This window comes from Pelodiscus sinensis, chromosome 4, assembly GCF_052426305.1.
Source record: "Pelodiscus sinensis isolate ZL-2025 chromosome 4, ASM5242630v1, whole genome shotgun sequence".
Taxonomy (NCBI): Eukaryota; Metazoa; Chordata; order Testudines; family Trionychidae; genus Pelodiscus; species Pelodiscus sinensis.
This window is the reverse complement of record NC_143055.1, coordinates 94791301-94817375: the sequence shown is the minus strand read 5'-3', so window position 1 is coordinate 94817375 and position 26075 is coordinate 94791301. Positions and strand designations below refer to the sequence as shown.

The window sequence follows — 26075 nt, the reverse complement described above, 5'->3', positions numbered from 1 at the left end:
TATTTTGAAATAGCTGCCTACACAGACTAAGTTATTTCAGAATAGTGCTAGTTATTTCAAAATAGTGTTGTAGTGTAGACATACCCTATGAATAAAGATGCTCACAATACCAATCCCTCTACAGCCTCTTAATTCCTATCAGCCATACTAAAAAAAAATTATCCCAAGCAGAGTTTTGACCCCCAAAAGGGAGAAGTGTCAATGACTCCATGAAATATATAATGGCTTTGTTATGGCTATTGATTTTATGTAGTAGGCACTGAGATGCTATGGTAGTAGGCAGCAGTTTAAAAACTAAAATAAAATAGTTCCTCAGTTTAGGAATGGGGCTATGAGGCGTCCGAAGGCCCCTTCGACCACAATGAGAGCCCTGGTGAGCCTGGCATTGAAGGTGCCCCGTGTACAGTTTCATCAGCCAGGCCTGTAGGGGGTAGGCCGCATCCCCCACCAGGCAGACGGGCATGTCCACGTCCCCGACTGTGATGTGGCGGTCAGGGAAGAAGGTCCCAGCCTGCAGCCTCTGGCACACAGAGGAGTTCCGGAACACCCTAGCGTCATGTGCCTTGCCGGACCAGCCCACATTAATGTCTGTGAACTGGCCCCGGTGGTCAGACATGGCCTGCAGGAAGACGGAGAAGTACCCCTTGCTGTTGATGTACTGGGAGGCCTGGTGTTCCAGGGCACGGATGGGGATGTGCGTCCCGTCGATGGCCCCCCCGCAGTTGGGGAAGCCGAGGGCACTGAACCCCCGGATGATGGCGTCCGGTTCGGCGAGGCGGACCACTCTGCGGAGCAGCACCTGGTTGATGACCTTGACCACCTGCAGAGAGACACACCAAACCACGAATCACTGGGGAGCCTGGGTGGCTGGGAGTGTTCGTTCCCTAGCACTGCCCCACACCCCACTCCCGGAAGCAACCCCCGCGGGCGGCGTGTAGTACGGCCGGGACAGACTGAACCCTCCCGTGCAGGGCACTTTCGCCTCCTCCCCCCTCCTCCGTTTTCCCTGGCATCCCCATCCCCTCCTTGCAGCCCCCCTGTAACCCAGCCCAGTGGCCGGTGGGTGCCGTACCTGCATGAGCACTGCTCCGAGGGTGGATCTCCCCACACCAAACTGGTTCCCGACATATCGGTAGCTGTCCAGCATAGAGAGATTCCACAGGACAATGGCCACACGCTTCTGGAGGGGGATGGTGGGCCTCATGCAAGTGTCCTGTTGCCACAGAGTGGGGCGAGCCACTCGCAGAGCTCCAGGAAGGTGTCCTTCTTCATCCTGAAGTTCTGGGTCCACTGTTGGTCTCCCCAGCGCTCCAGGACGATGCGGTCCCACCAGTCACTGCTGGTGTCCAGACGCCAGATGAGGCGGGGCACACTGGCATCCGGGTACTGCTGCCGCTCCTCCACGACCCCCGGAGAGGCCAGGGGGAGGGACTGGGGGCTGACGTGCCCCAGATGGTGCCAGGCAGCCTCCAGCCACTACTGGCAGGCTTGCAGCAGCAAGTCCAAAACCTGGAGCAGCATGCCCAGGGTGAGCTCTGGCTCCATCGTGCCAACTGCGGCAGTGTCCCCAATGGGAACCACTGACACAGGCAGGCAGACAGAAAAACACTTTGCTGTCCCTCGGCGAGGTAGGCAAGCAAGCGGAAAAGCTGAGAACCGACTGTCCAAGGGGGTCCTTTTAAGCACAAGCCTCAGATAGCCTCAGACAGCAGCCACACAAAGCAACTACTGACTTGATGCCCTGCCGGAACCGGTTTCAGCTGCCCTTAAATGCGACCCAGCGTCCAATCAGTGTGGATGCACTAGTTCGAATTAGCAAAATGCTAATTCAAATTAGTTTTTGGGTCTAGATGCGCTAATTTAAATTAGCTTAGTTCGAATTAACTAATTCAAATTAAGTTAGTTCGAATTAGTGCTGTAGTGTAGACATACCCTTAGAGACTAACAAAAATATATTTATTTGTGTGTGTGTGTGTGTGTGTGTGTGTGTGTGTGTGTGTGTGTGGCGGGGAGGAGGCTGTATAGTTAGTCTCTAAGGTGCCACAGGACTATTTGTTGTTTTTAAAGATGCAGACTAGCATGGCTACCCCTCTGAGACTTTATTGTCAAATAAGCATTTATCATGTTTGTAAGTAAACAACATAGCAGACATTGAAGATCATAAATGACAATACTCCCTTTAACTTTACTGGAGGCAGGCTTTCACCCCGGATAGATATTTAACTATTTCAAACATAGACTGATTTCATTTTTGATGCAGTGATGCCAGGTGACTCTTTCTCATAGCATTACTCACTAAAGATAACACTATACATAATATTATTTGCTGTAGATTACATATGAACTGTTTTACTTATCTTCCTATGCAATAGCTTTTATATTTGACTCCCATTTCTCTAACAAAATAAAAAAATGTATCAGGACATTCTTTTTCTCCTTCTTTTCCCTTGTTACATTTTTGTTCTCTCTCTCTTTTTACTTAAGTGTAGTCCAGTGTTTGTGCTCCCTTCCATCTACTTATCTCACTTTTCCTTTCTTATAAATATTTTAATTTTTCTCTCCATTTATCCCCTTTTCTATTCTTCAGAAAGAGATCTGCCTCGTGCATTTGCTGAATAATGCAGGGGCCTTGTAGAAATAGCAATTTGTGATTAAAGTGTGTATCATGCTGCTTACATGCAAGGAAGATAACATTAAATTAGACAGGCAAACTGAATTCTGGTTTTTCGATGCTTGACTTTGCACATTTAACATTCCTTTAACATAGATTTTTGTGGGTAGTTTCTCATAGTTTTAAAAACACAAACATAAAAACAGCAAAGCAACTATCATGTGGAATAGTATTGAGCCTCCTATGTGTCATTAGCAAGAACAGAACTCTAAAATATGAATTAATGGGATAGCTGATAACAGTAACAAGTTATCATCTTCTATGTGAACAAACCACAAAATGGGATCAGACGTGCCTGTTTTCAGTGGGCTCTGCAGTTATTTGCTAGATATCAATGAAGTGATGGCATAAAGAAACCCTGGATTCGAGTCCCGGTTCTGGAAGGGATTATGTACCTCACAGTTTGTCTCCTCTCCACTCGCACGTCATTCCTTCAACCTCCTAGGGCCATGCACAGAAATTTAACTTTGACCCCTTTCAGGAGCCCTTCCCTCCCCTGCCAGCCTGACAGGTCTCCCTCACCCTGCCACAGCTCAGGCCAGACCTTGGTCTCCTCACCCACAGTTGCGGAGCTGGGACAAGCTCACTCCCTCTGGCACTGCAGCCCCGGGGCTGGAGGCATTCTGTGCCCCTTACAGTTATTGCAGGGGGAGGAGGGGGGGCGCAGTGTTCCTGCTTGCCTCTATGTGTGTGTGTGTCTCTGATTCTTCCCACAGCCCATCTCTGATCCTCTCTTCTGACTTCTTAGCCCATCACTCACTAGGGATGTGAAAGTGTAACTGTACAGGAGTTCCTCAGTTAATGTGCATGGTTACACGCAGCATTCCCCCACCCCCCGTGTATCAGAGACAGCAGCATGCGGGGGGGGGGGGGAGAAAGAGGCAGGAGCTGGTGTGCACAGGGAGCTAGCTTTTAAGCTGTATCAGAGGCAGTGGAAGGCAGGGGATCCAGGAGCTGGTACAGGCTGGGAACTGGCTTAAAAGCTGGCTCCCGCATGCACTGGGTGCCACCTGTCTTTTCCCAGCCCCCACAATACATAGGTAGCAGGAGGGGGAGGCAGCCAGGAGCTGCCTGCCCCTGAGTATAAACGCTGAAGTTTTCAGGGGTTAGTGGTCTTCAACCTTTTTAAGCATAAGATCACTTTTTGAATTTAATTGCAATCCAAGATCCACCTGAAACCCAAATACCCTTGTCCCACCTCCTTTGTGCGCCTTTTCCGAGGTCCCATCCCTGCTCACTCCATCCTTCCTCCCTCCAAGACCCTCCCTCACTTTCACCAGGATGAGGCAGTGGGTTAGGGTGCAGGCTCTGGTCTTGGATTAAGGCATTTGGAGTGTGAGAGGGGCTCTGATCTGAGTGTAAGTGGGGGAATGGTCCCGGTATTATGAAGAACTTTCCTGGCTTCTATACCACCCCGGTGAAATGGACCAGCGAAAGGATCCGAGTCCCCGCTCCCACTTCTTTTACCCAAAGGCCTCCCTCCCCCTGAGGGCTCCCTCCCTGACTCCTGAGTAGCACAGTCCTCGAAATCCAAACAAGGCTGGGCCCAGGTTTTCTGGGGCTTAATCCCCGACCTTGTAGTCATGTGGGGCAGAGGCTAGGGTGTCCCCACTCTGCGGTGCTCTCTGCACACTGCATGCTTTCTTGACCCAGTGATCATTTCATACAGTTCAAAGCAAACACAATTTATTAAACAACAAGGCTGTGTCTAGACTGCATCCCTTTTTCATAAAAGGGATGCAAATTAGACATATCGAAATTGCAAATGAAGCGGGGATTTAAATCTCCCCCACTTCATTAGCATAAAAATGGCTGCCGCTTTTTTCCGGCTAGGAGCTTTGCTGGAAAAAAGTGCCAATCTAGACGCGGATCTTTCGGAAAATAAAGCCTTTTCCGAAAGATCCCTTATCCCTCATTTTAAGAGGGATAAGGGATCTTTCAGAAAAGGCTTTATTTTCCGAAAGATCCCTCATTTTCCGAAAGATCCCTCATTTTAAGAGGGATAAGGGTTCTTTCGGAAAAGGCTTTATTTTCCGAAAGATCCACGTCTAGACTGGCGCTTTTTTCCAGCAAAGCTCTGAACCGGAAAAAAGCGGCAGCCATTTTATGCTAATGAAGCGGGGGAGATTTAAATCCCCGCTTCATTTGCAATTGCGATATGTCTAATTTGCATCCCTTTTACGAAAAAGGGATGCAGTCTAGACACAGCCCAACTGATTAAAGAGAAAAGAATAAGGAGAAATGAGGTTAAATGAGAACACACAGTCCTGCTCTGTAGCAGTCTACAGAGTCTAAGGACAGTTCACAGTGGCTATGTCTACACTCACGGCTTCTTGTGCGAGTAATATGCAAATGAGGCTAAGCGTGGAATATTGCCGAGCCTCATTTGCATACCTAATGAGCCACCATTTTTTTCAGAAGAGGCTCTTGCACAAGAAGGAGCATCTACACTGCCCCTTCTTGCGCAAGAAAAACCCTCCTGCGCAACGCCGTTACACCTATTACTGTTCAGGAAGAACGGCGTTGCGCAAGAGAGTTTTTCTTGCACAAGAAGGGGCAATGTAGACGCTCCTTCTTGCGCAAGAGCCTCTTCTGAAAAAAATGGTGACTTATTAGGTATGCAAATGAGGCTCGGCGATATTCCACGCTTAGCCTCATTTGCATATTACTCGCACAAGAAGCCATGAGTGTAGACATAGCCAGTCTGTTCCTTATAGGTCCTAGGGCTCTTTCTCAGGCCCTGGCTGTGCTGCAGGGGGGCTGCAGGCTGGACACGCTTGCTCTGGCAGTGATCACATGGCCTCAGGCTCTAGGTGGCAGGACCCCTCTCCCAGTTGGAGTTACAATCCCTCTCCAAGACTGGCCTGCAGGGCCTCTTGGCTGGTGGCGTGTCCCTGTCCAGAGCCTCTTTCCTCCCCACTTTGCTGGTCCCAGCTGCTCACCACACCCAGCTGCAGACTGTGCTGCTTTGCCAGACTCCAGCTCCTTGTGTTGCTTCTTTGACCCCTTTAGCTCTCTGGTCATTGCAGGTCTGCTGCTCAGCACAGGGTCTGCGCTCCTTGGGCTGTGTGTGGCTCTCTCACTGCAGGACCGCCCCTCAGCACAGCGTTGGCCTCTTCCCATTGTCCCTGGGGGTATGTCAGTCTCAGGGCCCTGATTTCTCATGAACCTTTCCCCTTTTGATAGTGGGAGCTGGCCAACCAAAAACTCCCACTGAGTTTTAGTAAGGGGCTAAGTCCCCTCACATGAGCTTGGGGCAGGCAGTTGGGATGCCAGAGGGGGTTTTAGGTACAGGCTCTGGGAGGGTGTTTGGATACAGGGGTGCTAGGGCAGGAGCTTGGAGTGCAAGCCCTAGTAGGGTTCATGACGGGGAGGGTTTCGGGATGTGGGCACCAGCTGGGCCCTGCTTACCTCAGGTGGGTCCTAGGTGGTGGTGCAGTGGGGCCAGGTAGATTCACTCCTGCCCTGGCCTTGCACCACTCCCCAAAGCAGCCAGAAAGCTCCAACCCACGTCCTGCTGTGCCCCCTCTCTGCTCTGTGGAGATAGGCTACAGGGTAGGAGAGGGGCCACCCTGACATCAGCACCCTCCCCTGCCCTGCCCTGCCCTGCCCAGCAAGTAGGAGGCTCCTGAGGGGACAGCTCCAAGGCAAATGGCAGGAGATGCGCAGCAGTCTGGGGGAGCGGGAGGAGCAACTGAAGCACTGGGCTTGATCACCTTTAGGCCAAACCCATCAGGATCACCTGTCAGAGGCTCCAAGATCTACCAGTAGATCCCAATGTACTGATTGGTGACCATTGGGTTACATGATTACTTCATTAAATGCATTTTGACATCTGTGTCTTTCACCCTTCACAGTTTGTCAGGTAGCTTTCACCCTTCCAGAGAACCAGAAGCAGGAACACTGACAACACTGAGTATGGAGAATAGTGATAGAGATGTAGCCGTGTTAGTCTGGGGTAGCTGAAGCAAAATGCAGGACAATGTAGCACTTTAAAGACTAACAAGATGGTTTATTAGATGATGAGCTTTCGTGGGCCAGACCCACTTCCTCAGATCAAATAGTGGAAGAAAATAGTCACAACCATATATACCAAAGGATACAATTAAAAAAAATGAACAAATATGTAAAGGACAAATCACATTGCAGAACAGGAGGGGGATGCGGGGGGGGGGGGGGAGAGGAAGGAAGGTAAGTGTCTGTGAATTTACCAAGATAGTTTCCCCAATTATCATCTCTAATACCATTAACTCACAAACATCCCACTCTCCCTACCTCTAATATCATCAATTCACAGACACTTACCTTCCTTCCTCCCCCCCCCCCCCGCATCCCCCTCCTGTTCTGCAATGTGATTTGTCCTTTTCATATTTGTTCATTTTTTTAAATTGTATCCTTTGGTATATATGGTTGTGACTACTTTCTTCCACTATTTGATCTGAGGAAGTGGGTCTGGCCCACGAAAGCTCATCATCTAATAAACCATCTTGTTAGTCTTTAAAGTGCTACATTGTCCTGCATTTTGAGTATGGAGAGGCATTCTTTCTGCTCTTAGCTCTGGTGTCCGGCCCTACAGCAGCTCCCAGTGAGCAGGAGGAGCAAGTATAGGACTATACAACCCTGAGCTAGGGATTGCTGCTGAACAGGTGCAAACTTGAGATTTTTTTAAAGATTTATAAATCAGCCAGATTTAGACAGACAAACGACATAACCCGAACTCTAGTGGGACCCTTTCTAAATGTCAAGTCCTTACCTCAAAGCACAAGGGCTCTAGACTGTCTAGGGCTGTGTCCAGACTCAGGGGTTTTTTCAGGAAAAGTAGCCTTTTCCCGAAAAAACTTCCCCTGCGTCCAGACTCAAGCCGCGTTCTTTCGAAATTAATTCGAAAGAACGCGGCTTTTCTTTCGATGGCGGTAAACCTCAATTTACGAGGAAGAACGCCTTCTTTCGAAAGTTCCTCTTTCGAAAGAAGGCGTTCTTCAATGTAAATAGGGCTTCTTCAAAAGAGAGCATCCAGACTCACTGGATGCTTTCTTTCGAAAAAGCAAGCCGCTTTTTCGAAATTTCTCCGTGCAGTCTAGACGCTCTCTTTCTAAAGAGGCTCTTTCGAAAGATGCTTTCGAAAGAGCCTCTTTTGAAAGAGGCTTGCAGTCTAGACGTAGCCTAGGAGAAAAGGTTCTAAGGATTAGAGGCTGTCAAGCAATTTTTAAAAATTCATCACACTTAATGGTGCAATTAATCACACTGTTAAACAATAATAGCATAACATTTATTTACAGTATTTTGGGATGTGTTCTACTTGTTAAAATGTATTGGTTTTAATTGCTCACTTTTTTTTAATTATAAATATTTATTTTTTCAATTTATCTAAATCAAGTTCTGGAGTGCAGTCTCTATCATGAAAGTTGAATGTACAAATGTAGAATTGTGTACAATACATAACTGGATTCAAAAATTTAAAAAAGTCAAACTTTAGTGCCAACAAATTCACTCAGTCCTACTTCTTGTTCAGCCCATCGCTAAGACAAGTTTGCTTACATTTGCAGGGGATAAAGCTGCCTGCTTCTAATTCACAATGCCACCTTAAAATGAGAAAAGGCATTTGCATGGCACTGTCGTGGCCAACATTGCAAGGCATTTTCATGCCAGATACACAAAGATTCATTTGCCCCTTCATACTTCAACCACTAATGCGGAGAACATGTGTTAATGATGCTGATGGGTTCTGCTCAGTAACGATCCAAAGCAGTGAGGGCCACCAGCAGAAAGTTGATGTTCTTTTTTGGAGGTTCAGGTTCTGTAGTTTCTGAATCCAAGTGTAGCTCTTTCAAAGCTTCCGAAATCATGTTCCAGGCTTCTCCCTCAGATTTTGGATGACACTTCAGATTCTTAAATATTGGTTTGAGTGCTGTAGCTCTCTTTAGAAATCTCACACTGGTACTTGTGAGCATCCCTCAGTGGTGGGAGGAGACTTATAGTCTCTCTACCCGGTTGTCTGCAGGAGAGGAAGTGTCTGGTCTGTAGCCTGGGACCAGGCTTCTTCTTACCTCCTGTTGTGGCTGCTGGGAGTTTGGGGGACCTAGGCTCACCCACTCTTCTGGATCCCGGCTCAGGGACCCTATAAATAGCAGTTACCTTCTGAGTCTCAAAGAAGTTGGTTGCTATCATGTTCCCTGGGCCACATCCCTGGGAAGTTGCTCTATCCAGCCCTTTCTCTTGGGTCTTGTGGTCAAGTCCTTCCTGTCCAGGGTTCTGCAAGGGTTGCTGTTGGCTTACTGGCTAGTCTCCAGCCACTGGACCTGGTTCTGAACAGGTCAGAAGTCTAGCTCCCAGTGAGAGCACGGTTGTTCTCCCAGTCAGCCCTTTGGTCTGCCTGGGTTGAGCTCCAGGAAAGAACTGCCAAGCCCTGGCCCAGCAGCTTCTTTTATATCGGCCTGCTGCCCCTGATTGGCTGCAGCAGAGGCTGCCACTCTATTCTGTTTGGAGGACCTCTCTTCTGTACCTGTTGCTGGGCAGGGTACAGAAAGGCCTCCAGCCTCCAGCAGGGATATTGGGGCCTAGTCCATACCATCATAGGTACCTTCTATATGTTTTGTCAAATCTGCAGTGAAAGTATTCTTAAAACAAACAGTATATGCTGAGTCATCACCCGAAACTGCTCTATGAAATATATGGCAGGATGTGGGTAAAATAGAGCTGGAGATGTACATTTCTCTCCCAAGGAGTTGAGTCAAATTGAATTCCTGCATTATTTTGTTAACAACAGTTATCAGCATTGAAGTATGACCTCTGGAATTGTGGCTGAAGCATGAAGGACATACGCCTGTTTAGTATATCTGGCACATACATTTTCAGTGCTGCCTATAAAAGTCCCATGCAAATGCTTGTTCTCACATTCTGGTGACAATGTAAATATGAAGTTTTTGAGTGTAGTCATGTAACAAAACCAAAAAAACCCCAAAAAACAAAAACAAAAAAACCCACCCCATTTGTAAGTTGCACTTTCATGACACTACAGTACTTTTATGAAGTGTTTTATCTTTTTAAAATGCAAATATTTGTACACAAAAATAATTTTAAATGAGCAGTGTACACTTTGTATCCTGCGTTGTAATTGAAAGTAATATATTTGAAAATGTAGGAAAACATCCAAAATATTTCAGTTGTTATTCTATTGTTTAATGGTACAATTAAAACAGCAGTAAATCCTGATTAATTTTTTGAGTTAATCACTTAATTGACAGTCCAAGTAAGAATATTTTGCCCCTGGGTAAAATGATGCATTCTTTTCCTTAACCTTGTTCTAGAAATGCCTAAACCACTTTAAAAACAATGAGGAGGCCTGTGGCACATTAGAGACTAACAAAGTTCTGTTTTTAAAGTTACAGACCAACATGGCTATCCCCCTGAGACTTGAAACCATTTTGGTTGAAATTCTCTTGGCCTGAATTGTTAAAGTTTTGGCAAAGATATAAGCAGCTAAAACCAGAGTTTTATAAGTAAAGTGTCAGCTAGTCTTAAGAAAAGGCAGTACTTCAGTTCTACCAGTAATAAATGATTTTCTTTTAATATTATGTATGCACAAGGTTTAGTATTCATGATTGCAGCCAGCGAGACTACGACCATGGAGACGAACAACACGGGGGTAGTGAGCACGGAGACGGCCATCACAAAGGCGGTGAGCACTGAGATGACCAGCCCGGGGGTAGTGAGCACAGAGACGGCCATCACAAAGGCGGTGAGCACTGAGACGGCCAGCACGGAGGCGGTGAGCACTAAGGCAGTGAGCACGGGGGTAGTGAGCACGGAGACGGCCATCACAAAGGCGGTGAGCACTGAGACGGCCAGCATGGAGTTAGTGAGCATGGAGACGGCCATCACAAAGGCGGTGAGCACTGAGACGGCCGGCATGGGGTTAGTGAGCATGGAGACGGCCATCACAAAGGCGGTGAGCACTGAGACGGCCGGCATGGGGTTAGTGAGCATGGAGACGGCCATCACAAAGGCAGTGAGCACTGAGACGGCCAGCATGGGGTTAGTGAGCATGGAGACGGCCATCACAAAGGCGGTGAGCACTGAGACGGCCGGCATGGGGTTAGTGAGCATGGAGACGGCCATCACAAAGGCAGTGAGCACTGAGACGGCCAGCACGGGGGAAGTGAGCACGGAGATGGCCATCACAAAGGCGGTGAGCACTGAGACGGCCAGCACAGAGGCAGTGAGCACTGAGATGGACAGCACGGAGGCGGTGACCACTGAGGCGGCCAGCACAGCAGTAGTGAGCACGGAGACGGACATCACAAAGGCTGTGAGCACGGAGGCAGCCAGCACGGAGGCGGCAAGCATAGAGGCGGCCAGCACGGAGGCGATGAGCACAGTGATGGCCAGGATGGTGATGGCCAGCATGATGACAAGGATAACAATCCCAGAAAACAGTAAGATGAAAAACTTGCTTCTTTTCTTTCAAACACCTGAAGCATGTTCAGAGATTGAGCTGAATACAGTACTTAAATATGAAAAAACAAAAAAACAAAAACCCCTCAGTTTCAGGGCTCTCATTGGTAAAAAGCTGCTCAAATTCTATCATGAAAATAAGTGGAGGATCAACTATCTTTTTCAAGTCTACTGCTAAACATCTAAATTCACAGGACAAGTTAGTCAGATCAACCTTTACCAACCAGACTTCTGGGCCAGATCTGTTGTTTTAATTAATTATTTCCTTTCATTGTTGATTTGAATATGTTTTACCCTCCTGTGCACATACAAGTCTTGCTAATTCACTATGTTCTGCTTTCCCTACCATTCCTCCAGTGATGAACTCTTGCAGATTTTTTTCTTAAATCAGATGTCACCTCTAAGTCACATTTCTTAGGCAAGAAAGAGCTGCTATTGCAATGGAGATGGTACATGGCGCCTTTTCTTAACTTCTGTTAAGACCTGCTGTTTAAATCACTACCCATGGAGTTAAAATGCCTGCACTTCATTCTTACGGGTTCAGCAAAGATCATGCTATCCCCAGTTTTCAGAAAAAGGAGGGCTTTAAGCTAAGCTGTCCTTTGTGTTTTGATGTAGTTACACAAAGACTCTATCTGCTGTTATTGAAGTAGGTTTGGCCAGACTGTACTTATTGGCCAAACAGCTAATAAAGACCCAGTGATTTGATTTAAGGAAGTAACTGCAGTGTTATAAACATCAATGAGATTGATTTAACATTGCCAAATATTAGTTTAACATTATTGGAATAAATATTAATATTTTGATTAGAAAATCCTGAACATTTCTAACCATTTGTATTGACTATTTTTGGGAAGGAGGGGGTGACCAGTCACAGGATCAGTATGATCTTTTTCTATTTCTAAATAAAACACAAAAACTCAAAAAATACAAAAATGCAAACATTAAAAAAGTAGAAGCTATTTTCAGTAACTTTTCAACCAGTTCCATATTTTAAACCATTGTTTTAGTCAAATTTTAGAATAATTATCGGAAAATATCCTCATCCTGTATTTTGGGGGAGGAGGTGAGAGAACTATAAATGATTTTCCCATTCCATGCATATTTCCAATTTTTTTAACAATTTTGAATTTTTTTCTTTTCATTTTTTGGAGTCACGACATTTGTTGAAGTAGACCCTGTTTTGCAAACAGCTTGGCTGTATCTAGACTGGCTAGCTTTTCCGGAAAATCAGCCGCTTTTCCAGAAAAACTTGCCATCTGTCTACACTGGCCGCTTAAATTTCCGCAAAAGCACTGACTTCCGACTGTAAGAAATCAGTGCTTTTTGAGGAAATACTATGCTGCTCTCGTTCGGGCAAAAGTCCCTTTTGCGAAAAGTTTTGCACAAAAGGGCCAGTGTAGACAGCTCAGATTTGTTTTTCACAAAAAAAGCCCCAATCGCGAAAATGGCGATCGGGGCTTTTTTGTGGAAAAGCGCGTCTAGATTGGCAACAGACGCTTTTCTGCAAAAAGTGCTTTTGCAGAAAAGTGTCCGTGCCCATCTAGATGCTCTTTTCCGAAAATGCTTTTAACGGAAAAGTTTTCTGTTAAAAACATTTCCGGAAAATCATGCCAGTCTAGACGTAGCCATGGGGTTGGAAAAAAAACTTCACAGACCCATATACAGGAATTTTGAGGGGGATGCTTTTTTGTAAATGTGGACCTAAAGGATGGAGGGATGCGGAGAATGAGTCCCAGCCTTCCCCTGGCTGGCCAGAACATGGAATAGGGAGGCCTGGGCAGCACACCACTCCTGCTTTCCCCCGGCTGTCTGGAGCACGCTTCCTTGGGGAACCATGGGGGAGGGGGTTCTCACATTTCACACACACCCACATTCAGGCCTGTCTCAGGAGGTCGAGTCCAACCCCCTGCTAAAACCAGGACCAATCCCAGCTAAATCATCCAAGTCAGGACTTTGTCAAGCTGGGAATTAAAAACCTCTAGGGATGGAGATGCCACCACTTCCCTAGGTAACCCATCCCAGTGCTTCATCCTCCTAGTGAAACAGTTTTTCTTAATATCCAATCTAGACCTTCCCCCACTGCAACTTGAGACCATTGCTCCTTGTTCTGCCATCTGTCACTACTGAGAACAGCCTCTCTCCATCCTCTTTGGAATTCCTCTTCAGATAGTTGAAGGCTGCTATCAAATCCCCACCTTACTCTTGTCTTCTGTATATCCAATCCCTCAGCCTTTTCCCACAAGTCTCATGTGCTCCAGCCTCCTAATTATTTTTGTTGCCCTCCACTGAACTCTGTTCAATGAGTCCACATCCTTTCTGTAATGGATGGTCCAGAATTTGATGCAGTACTCCATATGTAGCCTCACCAGTGCCGAATAAAGGGGAATAATCACTTCCCTAAATCTGCTGGCAATGCTCCTACTCATGTACCTCAATACAGTAATTCCTCATTTAACACTATCGATACGTTTCAGAAAATGATAGTGCTCAGTGAAAACGTGTTATGCGGGGTCAATTTTCCCATTGAAAATAATGGAGAAGGTGGGGGTTGCGTTTCAAGCGGTGGTGTCTGTTGGGACCAGGACATAAGGTTGGGGGAGAAAGGGGACTGGGTTACAGCAGGGAGAGGAGGTTTTTCGCTCTGGGGAAGCGAAAAGGAGGAGAGGGAAGGGGGATTGGGTTAGGAATATGCCCCTGTGATGGGTCTGCCAGGACCTGCACTGCGTCCGGTGAGGGGGGATTGCCGGGGAACGGCGCGGTGAGTGGCAAACCCTCCGCCGCTTTTCAGGGAGGCGGGAGAAGTCCCGCATCGCTGCTGGTGATGGGCCGGCTGGGGAAAACCCAGCCGCCAGCCTGTAAGTGGGGGCGGAGGAGAGGGGACAAGGCGTCCAGCAAGGGGGAGTCAGCGGGGAATGGTGCAGCGAGCGGCAAACCCTCTGCCACTTTGCAGGGAGGCGAGAAAAGTCCTGCGCAGCTGCCAGCAACAGGCCAGCTGGGGAAATCGTGTTATTCAGGGGACTGTCGTGTAATTCAAAAAACATTCCCTAAAAAAAAAAAATCGTGCTATCACAAAAACGTGTTACGCGGGCACGTGTTAAATGAGGAATTACTGTATTCCATTAGCCTTCTTGGCTACAAGGGCACACTGTTGACTCATATCCAGCTTCTCATCCACTGTAATCCCCAGGTACTTTTCTGCAGAACTGCTACTTAGCCAGTCAGTCCCCAGCCTGTAACAATGTTTGGGATTCTTCTGTCCCAAGTGCAGGGCTCTGCACTTGTACTCATTAGATTTCTTTTGGCCTAATCCTCCAATTTGTCTAGGTCACTCTGACCCTTTGCCTACCCTCCAACAATCTACCTCTCCCCCTAGCTTAGTGTCATCTCTGAACATGCTGAGGGGGCAATCCATTCCCTCATCCAGGTCATTAATAAAGATGTTGAATAAAACCAGCCTCAGAACTGACCTTTGGGGCACTCCACTTGAGGCCAGCTGCCAACCAGACATCGAGCCGCTGATCACTATGGGTATGTCTACACTACCCAGCTAGTTCGAACTAGCGGGGGTAATGTAGTTATCCGCAGTTGCAAATGAAGCCCGGGATTTGAATTTCCTGGGCTTCATTTGCATGAAGCCGGCCGGCGCCATTTTTAAATGCCGGCTAGTTCGAACCCCGTGCCGCGCGGCTACACGTGGCACAGAGTAGCTAGTTCGGATTAGGCTTCTAATCCGAACTAGCTGTACGCCTCGAACTTTTTAGGCCCTGAACTTTTTCCTAGGTCCTAGGCACCATGCCTATTATATCCAATGGATAATCTGGCTCTGGTTGAGCCCAGTGATTTAGCCAGCTTTCTGTCTACCTTACAGTCCATTTATCCAATCCATACTTCTTTAATTTTCTGACGAGAATACTGTGGGAGATGGTATCAAAAGCTTTGCTAAAGTCAAAGTATATCACGTCCATCACCTTCCCCATATCCACAGAGCAAGTTACTTGGTCATAGAAGGCAATCATGTTGTCAGGCATGACTTGCCCTTGGTGAATCCATGTTGACTATTCCTGATCACTTTCCTCTCTTCCAGAGCTTCAAAATGGATTCCTTGAGGATCCCCTTCATGATTTTTCTTAGGACCGAGGTGAGGCTGACTGGTCTGTAGTTCCCCAGATTCTACCTCCCTTTTTAAAAGATGGGCACTGCATTTGCCTTTTTCCAATAGTCTGGGACCTCCCCTGATTGCCATGAGTTTTCAAAGACAATGGCTCTGCAATCACATCAGCCAACTCCCTCAGCATCTGCAGATGCATTAGATCTGGCCCCACAGATTTGTGTATGTCCAGTTTTTCTAAATAGTTTTTAACCTGTTCTTTTTCCACTTCCCACATTCTCTCCGCACTTTGCTGCCCAGTGCAGTAGTTGGGGAGCTGACCTTGTCTTTGAAGACAGAGCAAAAAAGCATTGAGTACTTCAGCTTTTCCCACATCATCCGTCACTAGGTTACCTCCCTCATCCAGTAAGGGCCCACACTTTCCCTGACCACCTTCTTATTGCCAACATACTTGCAGAATCCTCTCTTGTTACCTTTCACATCCCTTGCTAGCTACAATTCCAAATGCACTTTGGCCTTTCTGATTACACCCCTTCGTGCTCGAGCAATATAATTATTCTCCTCTTTAGTAATCTGTCCAAGTTTCCACTTCTTGTAAGCTTTCTTTTTGTGTTTAAGCTCACTGAAAATATCACTGTTAAGCCAAGATGGTCACCTACCATATTTTCTTTTCTTACTGAACATTGCGTTGGCTTGTTCCTCTGCCTTTAATAAGGCTTTTTTAAAATACAGCCAGCTCTTCTGGAATCCTTCCCCCCTCATTTTAGCATCCCAGGGGATCCTGTCCATCATTTTCTTCAGTTGGCTTTTCTGAAGTCCAGGGTCTGTATTTTGTTGTTCCCCTTTCTTCCTTTGGCCAGGATCCTGAACTCGACCATCTCATGATCACTGCTGCCCTGGTTGCCACCCATGTCTACTTCCCCTACTAATTCCTTCCTGTTTGTGAGCAGTAGGTCAAGCTGAGCATGGCCCTTGGCTGGTGCCTTTAGGGTTTGTACCAGAAAGTTATCCCCAACATTCTCTAAAAACTTCCTGGGTTGTGTGTGTACTGCTGTAGTGGTCTCTCAACAGATATCAGGGTGATTGAAGTCCCCTATGAGAACCAGGGCCTTTGATCTGAAAGCTTCTGTTAGTTATCCAAAGAAAGCCTTTTGTCTGCTTGTGCTTCTTGTCTGTTCTGTGCTTCTCACTGCAACATGGGCATCTGAGGCAGAGAGTGGAATAACCAGTAAAAAGTCAGGAAGGAAAAGTGAAATCAGGCATCAAAACCACACTTCTCTCCACCTCACCCCATAGGGTACGTCTAAACTACATGGCTCCGTCGACAGAGCCATGTAGATTTGTTTGTTTGGCAAAGGGAAATGAAGCCACGATTTAAATAATCGCGGCTTCATTTAAATTTAAATGGCTGCCATGCTGAGCCAACAAACAGCTGATCAGCTGTTTGTCGGCTCAGCGCGCTAGTCTGGACGCTCTCCTGCCGACATGAAAGCCCTTTATCGACCTCCCCGGTAAACCTCAGCCTACGAGGCATAACCGGGAGGTCGATAAAGGGTTTTCAGGTCGACGCGGGAGCGTCCAGACTAGCACGCTGAGCCAACAAACAGCTGATCATTTCCCTTTGCCGATCAGCCTAATCTACATGGCTCCATCAATGGAGCCATGCAGTTTAGACATACCCATACTGTGAGGATGTCCCCTACCTCATTAGTAACAGATTATAATTAATAGCTATTTGCATTTCAATGGAATGGAAGGCTACTCTCAGGGTTGGGGTCTCGTTGCACTAAGAGATGCATAAGAAAAGGCAGTCCCTGTCCCAATAAGCTTACAGGTTAGACAAAAGATATATGGTGGAAGGGGGAAATGTGATGCAGCATACAGGCAAAGTAGTGACTAAATATAAGTATGTAGCAATTAATTGCTGGAAGGGAAGTTACTCTCTGTGGTAGATAAATTACATATTATGTTTTATTATTGTTCTGGTAGCAGCACATCATGCTAGATGGTGTACATACAAAAAAGAAGGTTAAGGCCCTGCCTCCAAATAACCTATTTTTCCTCCTCAAAATTAAATTGGTTTTGTTTGTTTGTCTTTCCATAGCTACAGCAGAGCAGCCGTCCCAAATAGGTATGTAAATAACCTTAATATACACATTTCCATTCATCTCTCTCTCTCTCTCCTGGGTTTCTTTTACCATTGCCTATATTCATCAAAGGATGAATATAGGAAAACAGCACAGGAATGCAGGGGCAAGACTAGAAAGGCAAAGGCACAGAATGAGCTCAAACTAGGGAAACAAGAAGACATTTTATAAATACATTAGAAGCAAGAGGAAGACCAAGGAGAGGGTAGGCCCATTGGTCAGTGAAGAGGGAGAAACAGTAACAGGAAACTTTGAAAATGGCAGAGATGCTCAATGACTTCTTTGTTTCAGTCTTTACCGAGAAGACTGTAGGAATGCCTAACATAGTGAATGCTAGTGGAAAGGGTGTAATTTTAGAAGGTAAAATAAAAAAAGAACAAGTTAAAAATTACCTAGAAAAGTTAGATGCCTTCAAGTCACCAGGGCCTGATGACTTGAATACTCAAGGAGCTGATAGAGGAGGTATCTGAGCCTCTAGCTATCATCTTTGGAAAATCATGGGAGACAGGAGAGATTCCAGAGAACTGGAAAAGGGCAAATATAGTGCCCATCTATAAAAAGGGAAATAAGAACAACCCAGGAAACTACAGACCAGTTAGTTTAACTTCTGTGCCAGGGAAGATAATGGAGCAAGTAATTGAGGAAATAATCTGTAAACACTTGGAAAGTGGCAAGGTGATAGGGAACAGCCAGCATGGATTTGTAAAGAACAAATCATGTCAAACCAATCTGATAGCTTTCTTTGATAGGATCACAAGTCTTGTGGATAAGGGAGAAGCAGTGGATGTGGTGTACCTAGACTTTAGTAAGGCGTTTGATACAGTCTCGCATGATATTCTTATCAATAAACTAGGTAAATAGAACTCAGATGGGGCTACTATAAGGTGGGTGCATCACTGGCTGGATAACCGTACTCAGAGAGTAGTTATTAATAGTTCACAATCCTGCTGGAAAGGCATAACAAGTGGAGTTCCGCAGGGGTCTGTTTTGGGACTGGCTCTGTTCAATATCTTCATCAACTATTTAGATATTGGTATAGAAAGTATGCTTATTAAGTTTGCAGATGATACCAAGCTGGGAGGGATTGCAACTAATCTGGAGGATAGGGTCATAATTTAAAATGACCTGGACAAATTGGAGAAATGGTCTGAGATAAATAGGATGAAGTTTAATAAAGACAAATGCAAAGTGCTCCACTTCGGAAGGAACAATCAGTTTCACACATACAGCATGGGAAGTGACAGCCTGGGAAGAAGTACGGCAGAAAGGGATCTAGGGGTTATAGTGGACCACAAGTTAAATATGAGTCAGCTGTTGCAAAGAAAGCAAACATGATTCTGGGATATATTAACAGGTGTGTTGTGAGCAAGACACGAGAAGTCATTCTTCCGCTCTACTCTGCACTGGTTAGGCCTCAACTGGAGTATTGTGTCCAGTTCTGGGCACCGCATTTCAAGAAAGATGTGGAAAAATTGGAGAGGGGCCAGAGAAGAGCAACGAGAATGATTAAAGGTCTAGAGAACATGACCTGTGAGGAAAGGCTGAAGGAATTGGGTTTGTTTAGTTTAGAAAAGAGAAGATTGAGCAGGGACATGATAGCAGTTTTCAGATATCTAAAAGGGTGTCATAAGGAGGAGGGAAAAAACTTGTTCATCTTTGCCTCTGAGGATAGAACAAGAAGCAATGGGCTTAAACTGCAGCAAGGGAAGTTTAGGTTGGACATTAGGAAAAAGTTCCTAACTGTCAGGGTGATCAAACACTGGAATAAATTGCCCAGGGAGGTTGTGGAATCTCCATCTCTGGAGATATTTAAGAGTAGGTTAGATAAATGTCTATCAGGGATTGTCTAGACAGTATTTGGTCCTGCCATGAGGGCAGGGGACTGGACTCGATGACCTCTCGAGGTCTCTTCCAGTCTTAGTATTCTATGATTCTATGATTCATTGCTAGTTTTGAACAATAGAAACTATATTGCATGCCCACAATGGCCTGAAAAGAACTGCATCTATAAAGGAAATTTTGGAGAACGTTTCAATATTTATACAAACCTTAATGCTGCTGTTGTATATTCAGCTAACTGGCTAGTAAGAATGGCATTGTGCTGTATTCTACTGAAGTACTGATTTATTTTTATTTCAATAAAAGAGTCAGTATTTTCCCCCTTTAAGTACTCTAATGTTACTCCTGAGTTTCCAAAACTAGAGTTAAGTCGGGGATATAGTGTGGTAAGTGGTAAGGAGAGACAAAATGAAGGAACTTAACTGTTACTTTACAAATGCACATTTTGGTTTTGTGATTAGCAATAGTTATTAGTGTGAGTTTCCTCTCCTATGTGATGCTTTCTCATTTAACTCCTTAAAGAGAACTTTTTGCTGAGGTCTCACAGCACTCAGATGCCTTAAGCCCGTGGTGTCCAACATGCTAGCCACTAGCCACATTTGGCTGGTTGAGTGTGGCTAGTTCACTACAGAGTACACTAGTGAGTAGTGGCTACTGCTTCAGAACTGGTTGGACACCACGGCCTCAGACAAAGATTCTTGAGCTTTTTTCAGTGTGGCCCAATTCATAACAGAGGATTGTTTCATGGAACCTCTCCCCTCCACAATTACATAACATATATGTGGCTACTGCAGCACTTGCTTATACAGAAATAAAGAAGGATTTTATGTATTGTAATTTACTTATACAGGCAGTCCCTGGGTTACGTACAAGATAGGGACTGTAGGTTTGTTCTTAAGTTGAATCTGTATTTGTCGGAACTGGCGTCCAGATTCAGCTGCTGCTGAAACTGACCAGCGGCTGATTACAGGAAGCCCGAGGCAGAGTTGCTCTGCCCAGGGCTTCCTGGAATCAGCCGCTGATCAGTTTCAACAGGCTGAATCTGGACGCCAGTTCCGACTTACATACAGATTCAACTTAAGAACCCCAGGCGTCCCCAAGTCAGCTGCTGCTGAAACTGATCAGCGGCTGATTCCAGGAAGCCTGGGGCAGAGCAACTCTGCCTCGGGCTTCCTGTAGTCAGCGCTGGTCAGTTTCAGCAGCAACTGACTTGGGGACGCCTGGGGCAGAGCAGCTGGGGTGCTGGCGGGTTGGTCCAGTAGCGCCCAGAGCAGCGCTGTGGGACCAACCGGCAGTGCCCCAGCTGCTCTACCACAGGCGTCCGGAGAAAAGCCTGGTCTGCTGGGGGGGGGGCGCGCACTAGCTGGGCTCCCCACCCTCCCCAGCAGACCAGAGAGACGCGAGCGGCAGACCGAGACGCACCGCGGTCCCGCCGCCCGGGTCCTCCGTGGCTTTGCTCCGCGTCTCCCTGGTCTGATGGTCTGCTGTAGACCAGCAGACCAGGGAGACACGGAGCAAAGCCGCGGAGCACACAGGCAGCGGGACAGCCGAAACGCACCTCGGCTGTCCCGCTGCCGGCGTCCTCGGAGGCTTTGCTCCCCATCTCCCTGGTCTGCTGGAGACAGCAGACCAGGGAGACGGGGAGCAAAGACAGCCATGGTGCGTCTGGGTTGTCCCGCTGCCCACGTGCTCCGCGGCTTTGCTCAGCGTCTCCCTGGTCTGCTGGGGGGGGTTCCCCCCCAGCAGACCAGGGAGACACGGAGCAGCTTTTCTCGCCCCAGAGGACACAGGCGGCGGGACCGCAGCGCATCTGGGCGTCCTGCCGCTCCTGTCCTCCGGGACGAGAAAAACCCCGTTCATAACTGCGGATCCGACATAAGTCGGATCCGCGTAACTCGGGGACTTCCTGTAATGTAATTTATTGTGCTGAAGTGAGGAAAATGAGCCGACAATATGAGACTAGCAGGTCACCGACAGGATGGGGCAAAAGAGGCAATTGTTCTGGGTACCAGCCATTCAAAAGGGCTTGGGGCTCCTGGCTGCTGCTGCTGTGGTAGTGCTGGCAGCTGGAGCCCTGGGTCTCTTTGAATTGCCACCAGAGCACCACATCAGGAGGCTATGAGGGCTGGGAGGGGCCAGTGCTGACTGACTTCGGCCCCGCCCCTCCCGCACTCAGCCCTGCCTTGTCTGGGGGTGTGGACTCACATCCCGTCCTTGCCCTGAAGCCTATGGTGGCTGTCAGTCCTGCAGGAGACTAGCCAGCTCCCTATGGCCCAACAACTGGGAATTTCTGCCTTTCAGTATAGCAAAACTTTCATAAGTGGTTACCTTCAGGAATGTATTGAATTGACTAGGCTTCTTGTTGGGAAGACAAACACTAATAATTCAATCAAAATTATACCATTTTATTACAGGGCTTGACCTTTGCTGTAAACCATGGCCATTGTGATGGACTTAGGGGAGAGGAAAGCTCAGATTTCATGAGGGGATACTAAGTTATCTCAACTCCTGACACTTCACAAGAGGTGAATCCCAGGGAGAGAGAGGAATCATTTCAATGCCAATGCTGACACAAAAACAAATCAATAAAAACTGGCCATCAGCAAGTTTAGATTTGAATTAAATCAAAGTTTCTAACCATCAGAGGAATGAAGGTTAGATACCGCCTTCAAAAGGGGACCAGAGGTGCGGCTTCTTAGCCACTTAAGTGTGGCTTCAAGAGTAAGCTTGATAAGTTTGTAGAGGGGCTGGTATGATGAGACTGCCTATAATGGCATGTAGCTGATCTGTGACTGCTAGCATCAAACATCCCCCATGGCTGGTGATGGGACACTACGGAGAGTTCTTTCCCATGTGTCTGGCTGCTGGGTCTTGCCAAAATTCTCTGGGACAAACTGACCACTATATTTAGGATTGGAAAGAAATTTTCCCTTGGGTCAGATTGGTAGAAACCCAGAGTTGGGGGACATTGTTTCTTCTTAGGGTTGTTTTCTATCTTCTGTAGCATGGGGCATGAGACACTTGAACATTTAACTTAATGTAAATGGTGGAGTCTCTGGAACTTGACGTCTTCAAATCATGATTTGAGAATTTGAGTAACTCAGCCAGAGGTTATAGGTCTGCTACAGGAATTGGGTGGGTCAGGTTCTGTGGTCTCCAAAGTGCAGTCTCAGATAAGATGATCACGGTGATCCATTCTGGCCTTAATGTCTGTGAACTATGATTAATCCTTTGAGCAGTAAGATATCACAAACTTCTTGGGCTGTTAGTCAAATAAAAACAGGCTTTTTCAGTATTTAAATACTTCTTGTTCCATTACCAAACAGAAGTAAGAATGAAGGGGAAGAAGAGATATTCTATCCAAATATTTCATAGCCTAAAATCTTATTCACATTGATTTCAGTTACTGGAACCCATTTATCCTGTGGGTTATTATTTTTAACCAATTCATCTAAACCAGGGCTACTCAACTTTGGAAACCTCGAGGGCCACAATGATACTCAAAGCACATGCCAAGAGCTGCAAGTTAAGTGTGGTTGCATGTACATGCAAATATATTCTTTCACATTGATGGGCATGAATACACAGATTAAGGCAAGACTACACAACACACAGGCCCCATTTAAGTCAATTCTGCTGATATTAATAAATTGCAATATTTACCCGATTTCCACCCATATGACAGCACCTTTAATGAGCAATGACAGTCCAGGAATTTAACTACTAAAACGTATATCAACAGAAGACCATTATATTGACTATTTTTTTGTTTTGGCTCCCACCCGTGAGTCGCATGTTGAGTCCCGCGTAAACCCAAGCCACACTGCCGGCCGCAAGCAAACAGGCTATGTGTTCAGTAGCCCTGATCCAAACTTTCTGACACTCTGTTTATTTCTATGGATGGAAAAGTCACTGTGGCTACAAAGTGGCTTCACCTTGTGTCATGTACCTCATCTATCTTTCTTCCAAAAACAAGGTAAAAATAAAAGGAAATCTGAAAGAAAAACTGGAATGTAACAAACTGCAAGAGGTTAATACTTCAAATCCCGTAAGAGGCATGTACTATTAACCCTATCATGCTCTAAAAGGAGTCTCATCATATTACACATTGGGGGCCACAGGCTTTTAATAAAATTTCACAAATCATCGTATTCCAAACATTTTCCAAGGGCAGATCAAAAAGTTTGGAGTCTTGGAAGGTCCTAATCTAAAATATAGACCTATTGTTTGGCAAAATGTTTCTAAGCCTAGTGTTGTCCTTCATGATATTCAGCAGACACTTAGAGGAGGCTGGGGTTTGCTGTTCTGAGCTGATTTGCTAAGGTTTAGGGTATGTCACATTGTCCTACAAAAAAAGCAGTTGTAGCCACCATGTTGATTTCCATACTCATCAAGATTTTTTTAAATGTTCCATTTTAATTTGAAGATAAAGGTTTTGCTATATTATATAACTGTTCTGTATTGTGCTATTATATCCTGCATATAAGGATGGACTTGTTTGTATCTTTTCTTGATGACTCATGGTAACTGGGCTATTTGTTTTGCTTATTCAGTGCTAGGAGTCTCCATTTTCTTTGGGATCATCAGTGTAATTCTCATCTTCATATGTGTCTTTATATGGCGAAAGTCAAGAGTAAGTGTAAACTTTTTATTTTTGTTGTTGTTATATTTTATATTTTTATATATTTTTAATTTTTTCTGTGATGTCTCAGATTTGCAGTGCTTGTTTAATGAGGTTTCACCCACTGCCTGATCTCCCCATGAAAGTCTAGCAGTGGGCAACACCCTTTCAGGATCTATGTATTTGCCTTATAGCTTAATTACACAACACTGCTGGTTAATTCCAGGCTTGTCTGGGGTAATGCTAGTCCGTCGTTTTCAATGCTATCCCCTTCTGAGACATTTTTCTGTTGCCAGGGGGTTCTATATCAACAGATGACAATCCATCTGACCCTAAGTGAACATAGCCTATCCAGATTAGATAATACTCTATAATTGGTTGAGGCTGATAGGCAAGACACATGGAAAGTGAATATGTTGGCACATTAACATGTAAAGCTTTTTATCTATAGCCTTAATGTTAAAAAGTAAATTAATGCTTACTGAAATATTTAAGCATGAACAATTTTAATATGCCACGATATGACTGAAACTGATCAGTGTGAGGAAAAATAGCTTGCAGAGATTAAAAGTAAGACCAACAGATCTTTTATTATTATTTATTATTACAATATTGCCATTTGGTTTCTACAGCCTGAATGTGTACAGCAGTAAAGTTAACATTTCTGTTTCCTGTACAGAGAAGCTCAGTTACCTTGGACCGTGCAGAAGTAACTATTCCCTTAAAATCCATTGACACACAAGAAAGAACCAAGCTCAGGTACAGTGTCCTTTGTTTCATTCTGTTCTTTTGAATTGCCATTACAATAGAGGATGTAGGAGAGTATTTTTTTATGATTGAGCATACTATGTAATCTACTTGTGGCTTCACTCTGACCCTGTAAACCAACATTCTAGAGTTGTGTGCTTCACAGGAGTCCACTTCAACATTTTCTTCTGTTTCAACCAATACAGTTTCATGCCCCAAAAGTATAATTTTTGAGTTTCAGATTAAAAGTCTCAATATCCAAACTTTGACTCAGTCAAAGTCATTTGGCTACAGCACTAGAACCATGAAGAACCAGTGGGACTCAGTTTCATTTCTGGATCCAGACTAATGGGCTTTATTTTGTATTTGACTATATTATACATTACAAGAGAGTGTGTGAACCATCTTATTCTCAATTCACATACATTTTTAATGTTTTCTGTTTTTCCTTGTATCATCTTCAGGTAAAGAGAAGAAATGAAAGCACTCTCACTTAATAACCATTTAAGATGTCACAAAAGGAATTAATAGTGCTGAATCTTCAGGGAAATTAAGACAAATTGAAGTTCAAAGAAATCTATTTAAACACAGAAAATGGCACTCAGTTGTGTAAACCTCTTTTTAAATGGAACATTTAGTATGCCCCCAAATCGAGTCACAGTAATAAGCAGATATTAATTGGTACTGCCTGCTAAAGGTTGAATCTCTCTAGTTCGGCACCCTCAGGATCTGACTGGTTCTGAACCTAATGGTACGGCTAGACTATAAGAGTTTTTCCGGGATAACAGAGGTATCCCAGAAAAACCCTTCTACGCCCAAGGATGCGTTTGCTCTTCTGTTTTGTTTTTTTTCTGGAAGAGCAAACGTGCTCTTTCAAAAGCCCCTGTATTCTTTGTTCTATGAGGAATAAGGGGGCTTTCAAAACAGGGGGGGATTCTGACATTTGGCCCAGTCTCGATGGGCCAAATGTCAGAAAAGCCTCTTCCAACAAAAGGATTGAAAAAAAGCGATGCAAAATGTGGAGCGCATTTTGTGTAGCTTTTTAAAAAAAAACGTGTCAGTGTAGCCATACCCAGAGATTTTTCTGGGCCATGGTAGATCAATATTGTCTAGCAGCATTACCTTTCACTGCTTACTGGGCTGTTAGAGGACAGTTAGGGCTAAATTACAGTACAGAACACTGAAAGCCAGGACTGGTAGCTGTGAACAATCTTTGTGTGACCATAGGAAACTTGGCTACACCCATGAAAAGTGGACACTTGACTAACTACAGTCATTCCAGACAACAGATGTTTCTGGACCAGAGAGTTCTGGACTAGAGAGGGTCAACCTGTATCAATCGCTATTCATTTCCTGTTCCTTTTTGACTGTGGAAAAAAGTCATCCTTTTTAGATCCAGTTATCCAAGGGCAAAATTCCACCATTTAGGTACAGATCTGCACAAGCATATAGGGAAGTAGGGGAGGCATAATCGCTTTCCAGCAT

General features: G+C 45.5%; 1 protein-coding gene across 2 annotated transcripts in view; it reads left to right on the top strand.

Moving 5' to 3' along the window:
• The window catches only part of LOC102459659 (uncharacterized), a 32045-nt gene extending 6855 nt beyond the window's left edge, over window positions 1-25190 (top strand). Inside the window, exons 2-6 of one of the 2 annotated variants that reach the window (XM_006131775.5) lie at window positions 10258-11106; window positions 17341-17367; window positions 23776-23855; window positions 24523-24602; window positions 25055-25190. In XM_006131775.5, the coding sequence (XP_006131837.3) occupies window positions 10258-11106; window positions 17341-17367; window positions 23776-23855; window positions 24523-24602; window positions 25055-25058 (1040 nt within the window). In that variant the 3' untranslated portion in view covers window positions 25059-25190. Of the gene's footprint in view, window positions 1-10257; window positions 11107-15212; window positions 15267-17340; window positions 17368-23775; window positions 23856-24522; window positions 24603-25054 lie in introns of those variants that run through there. The other variant, XM_075929887.2, reaches the window with a different exon arrangement.
• Window positions 25191-26075: the final 885 nt, after the last annotated feature.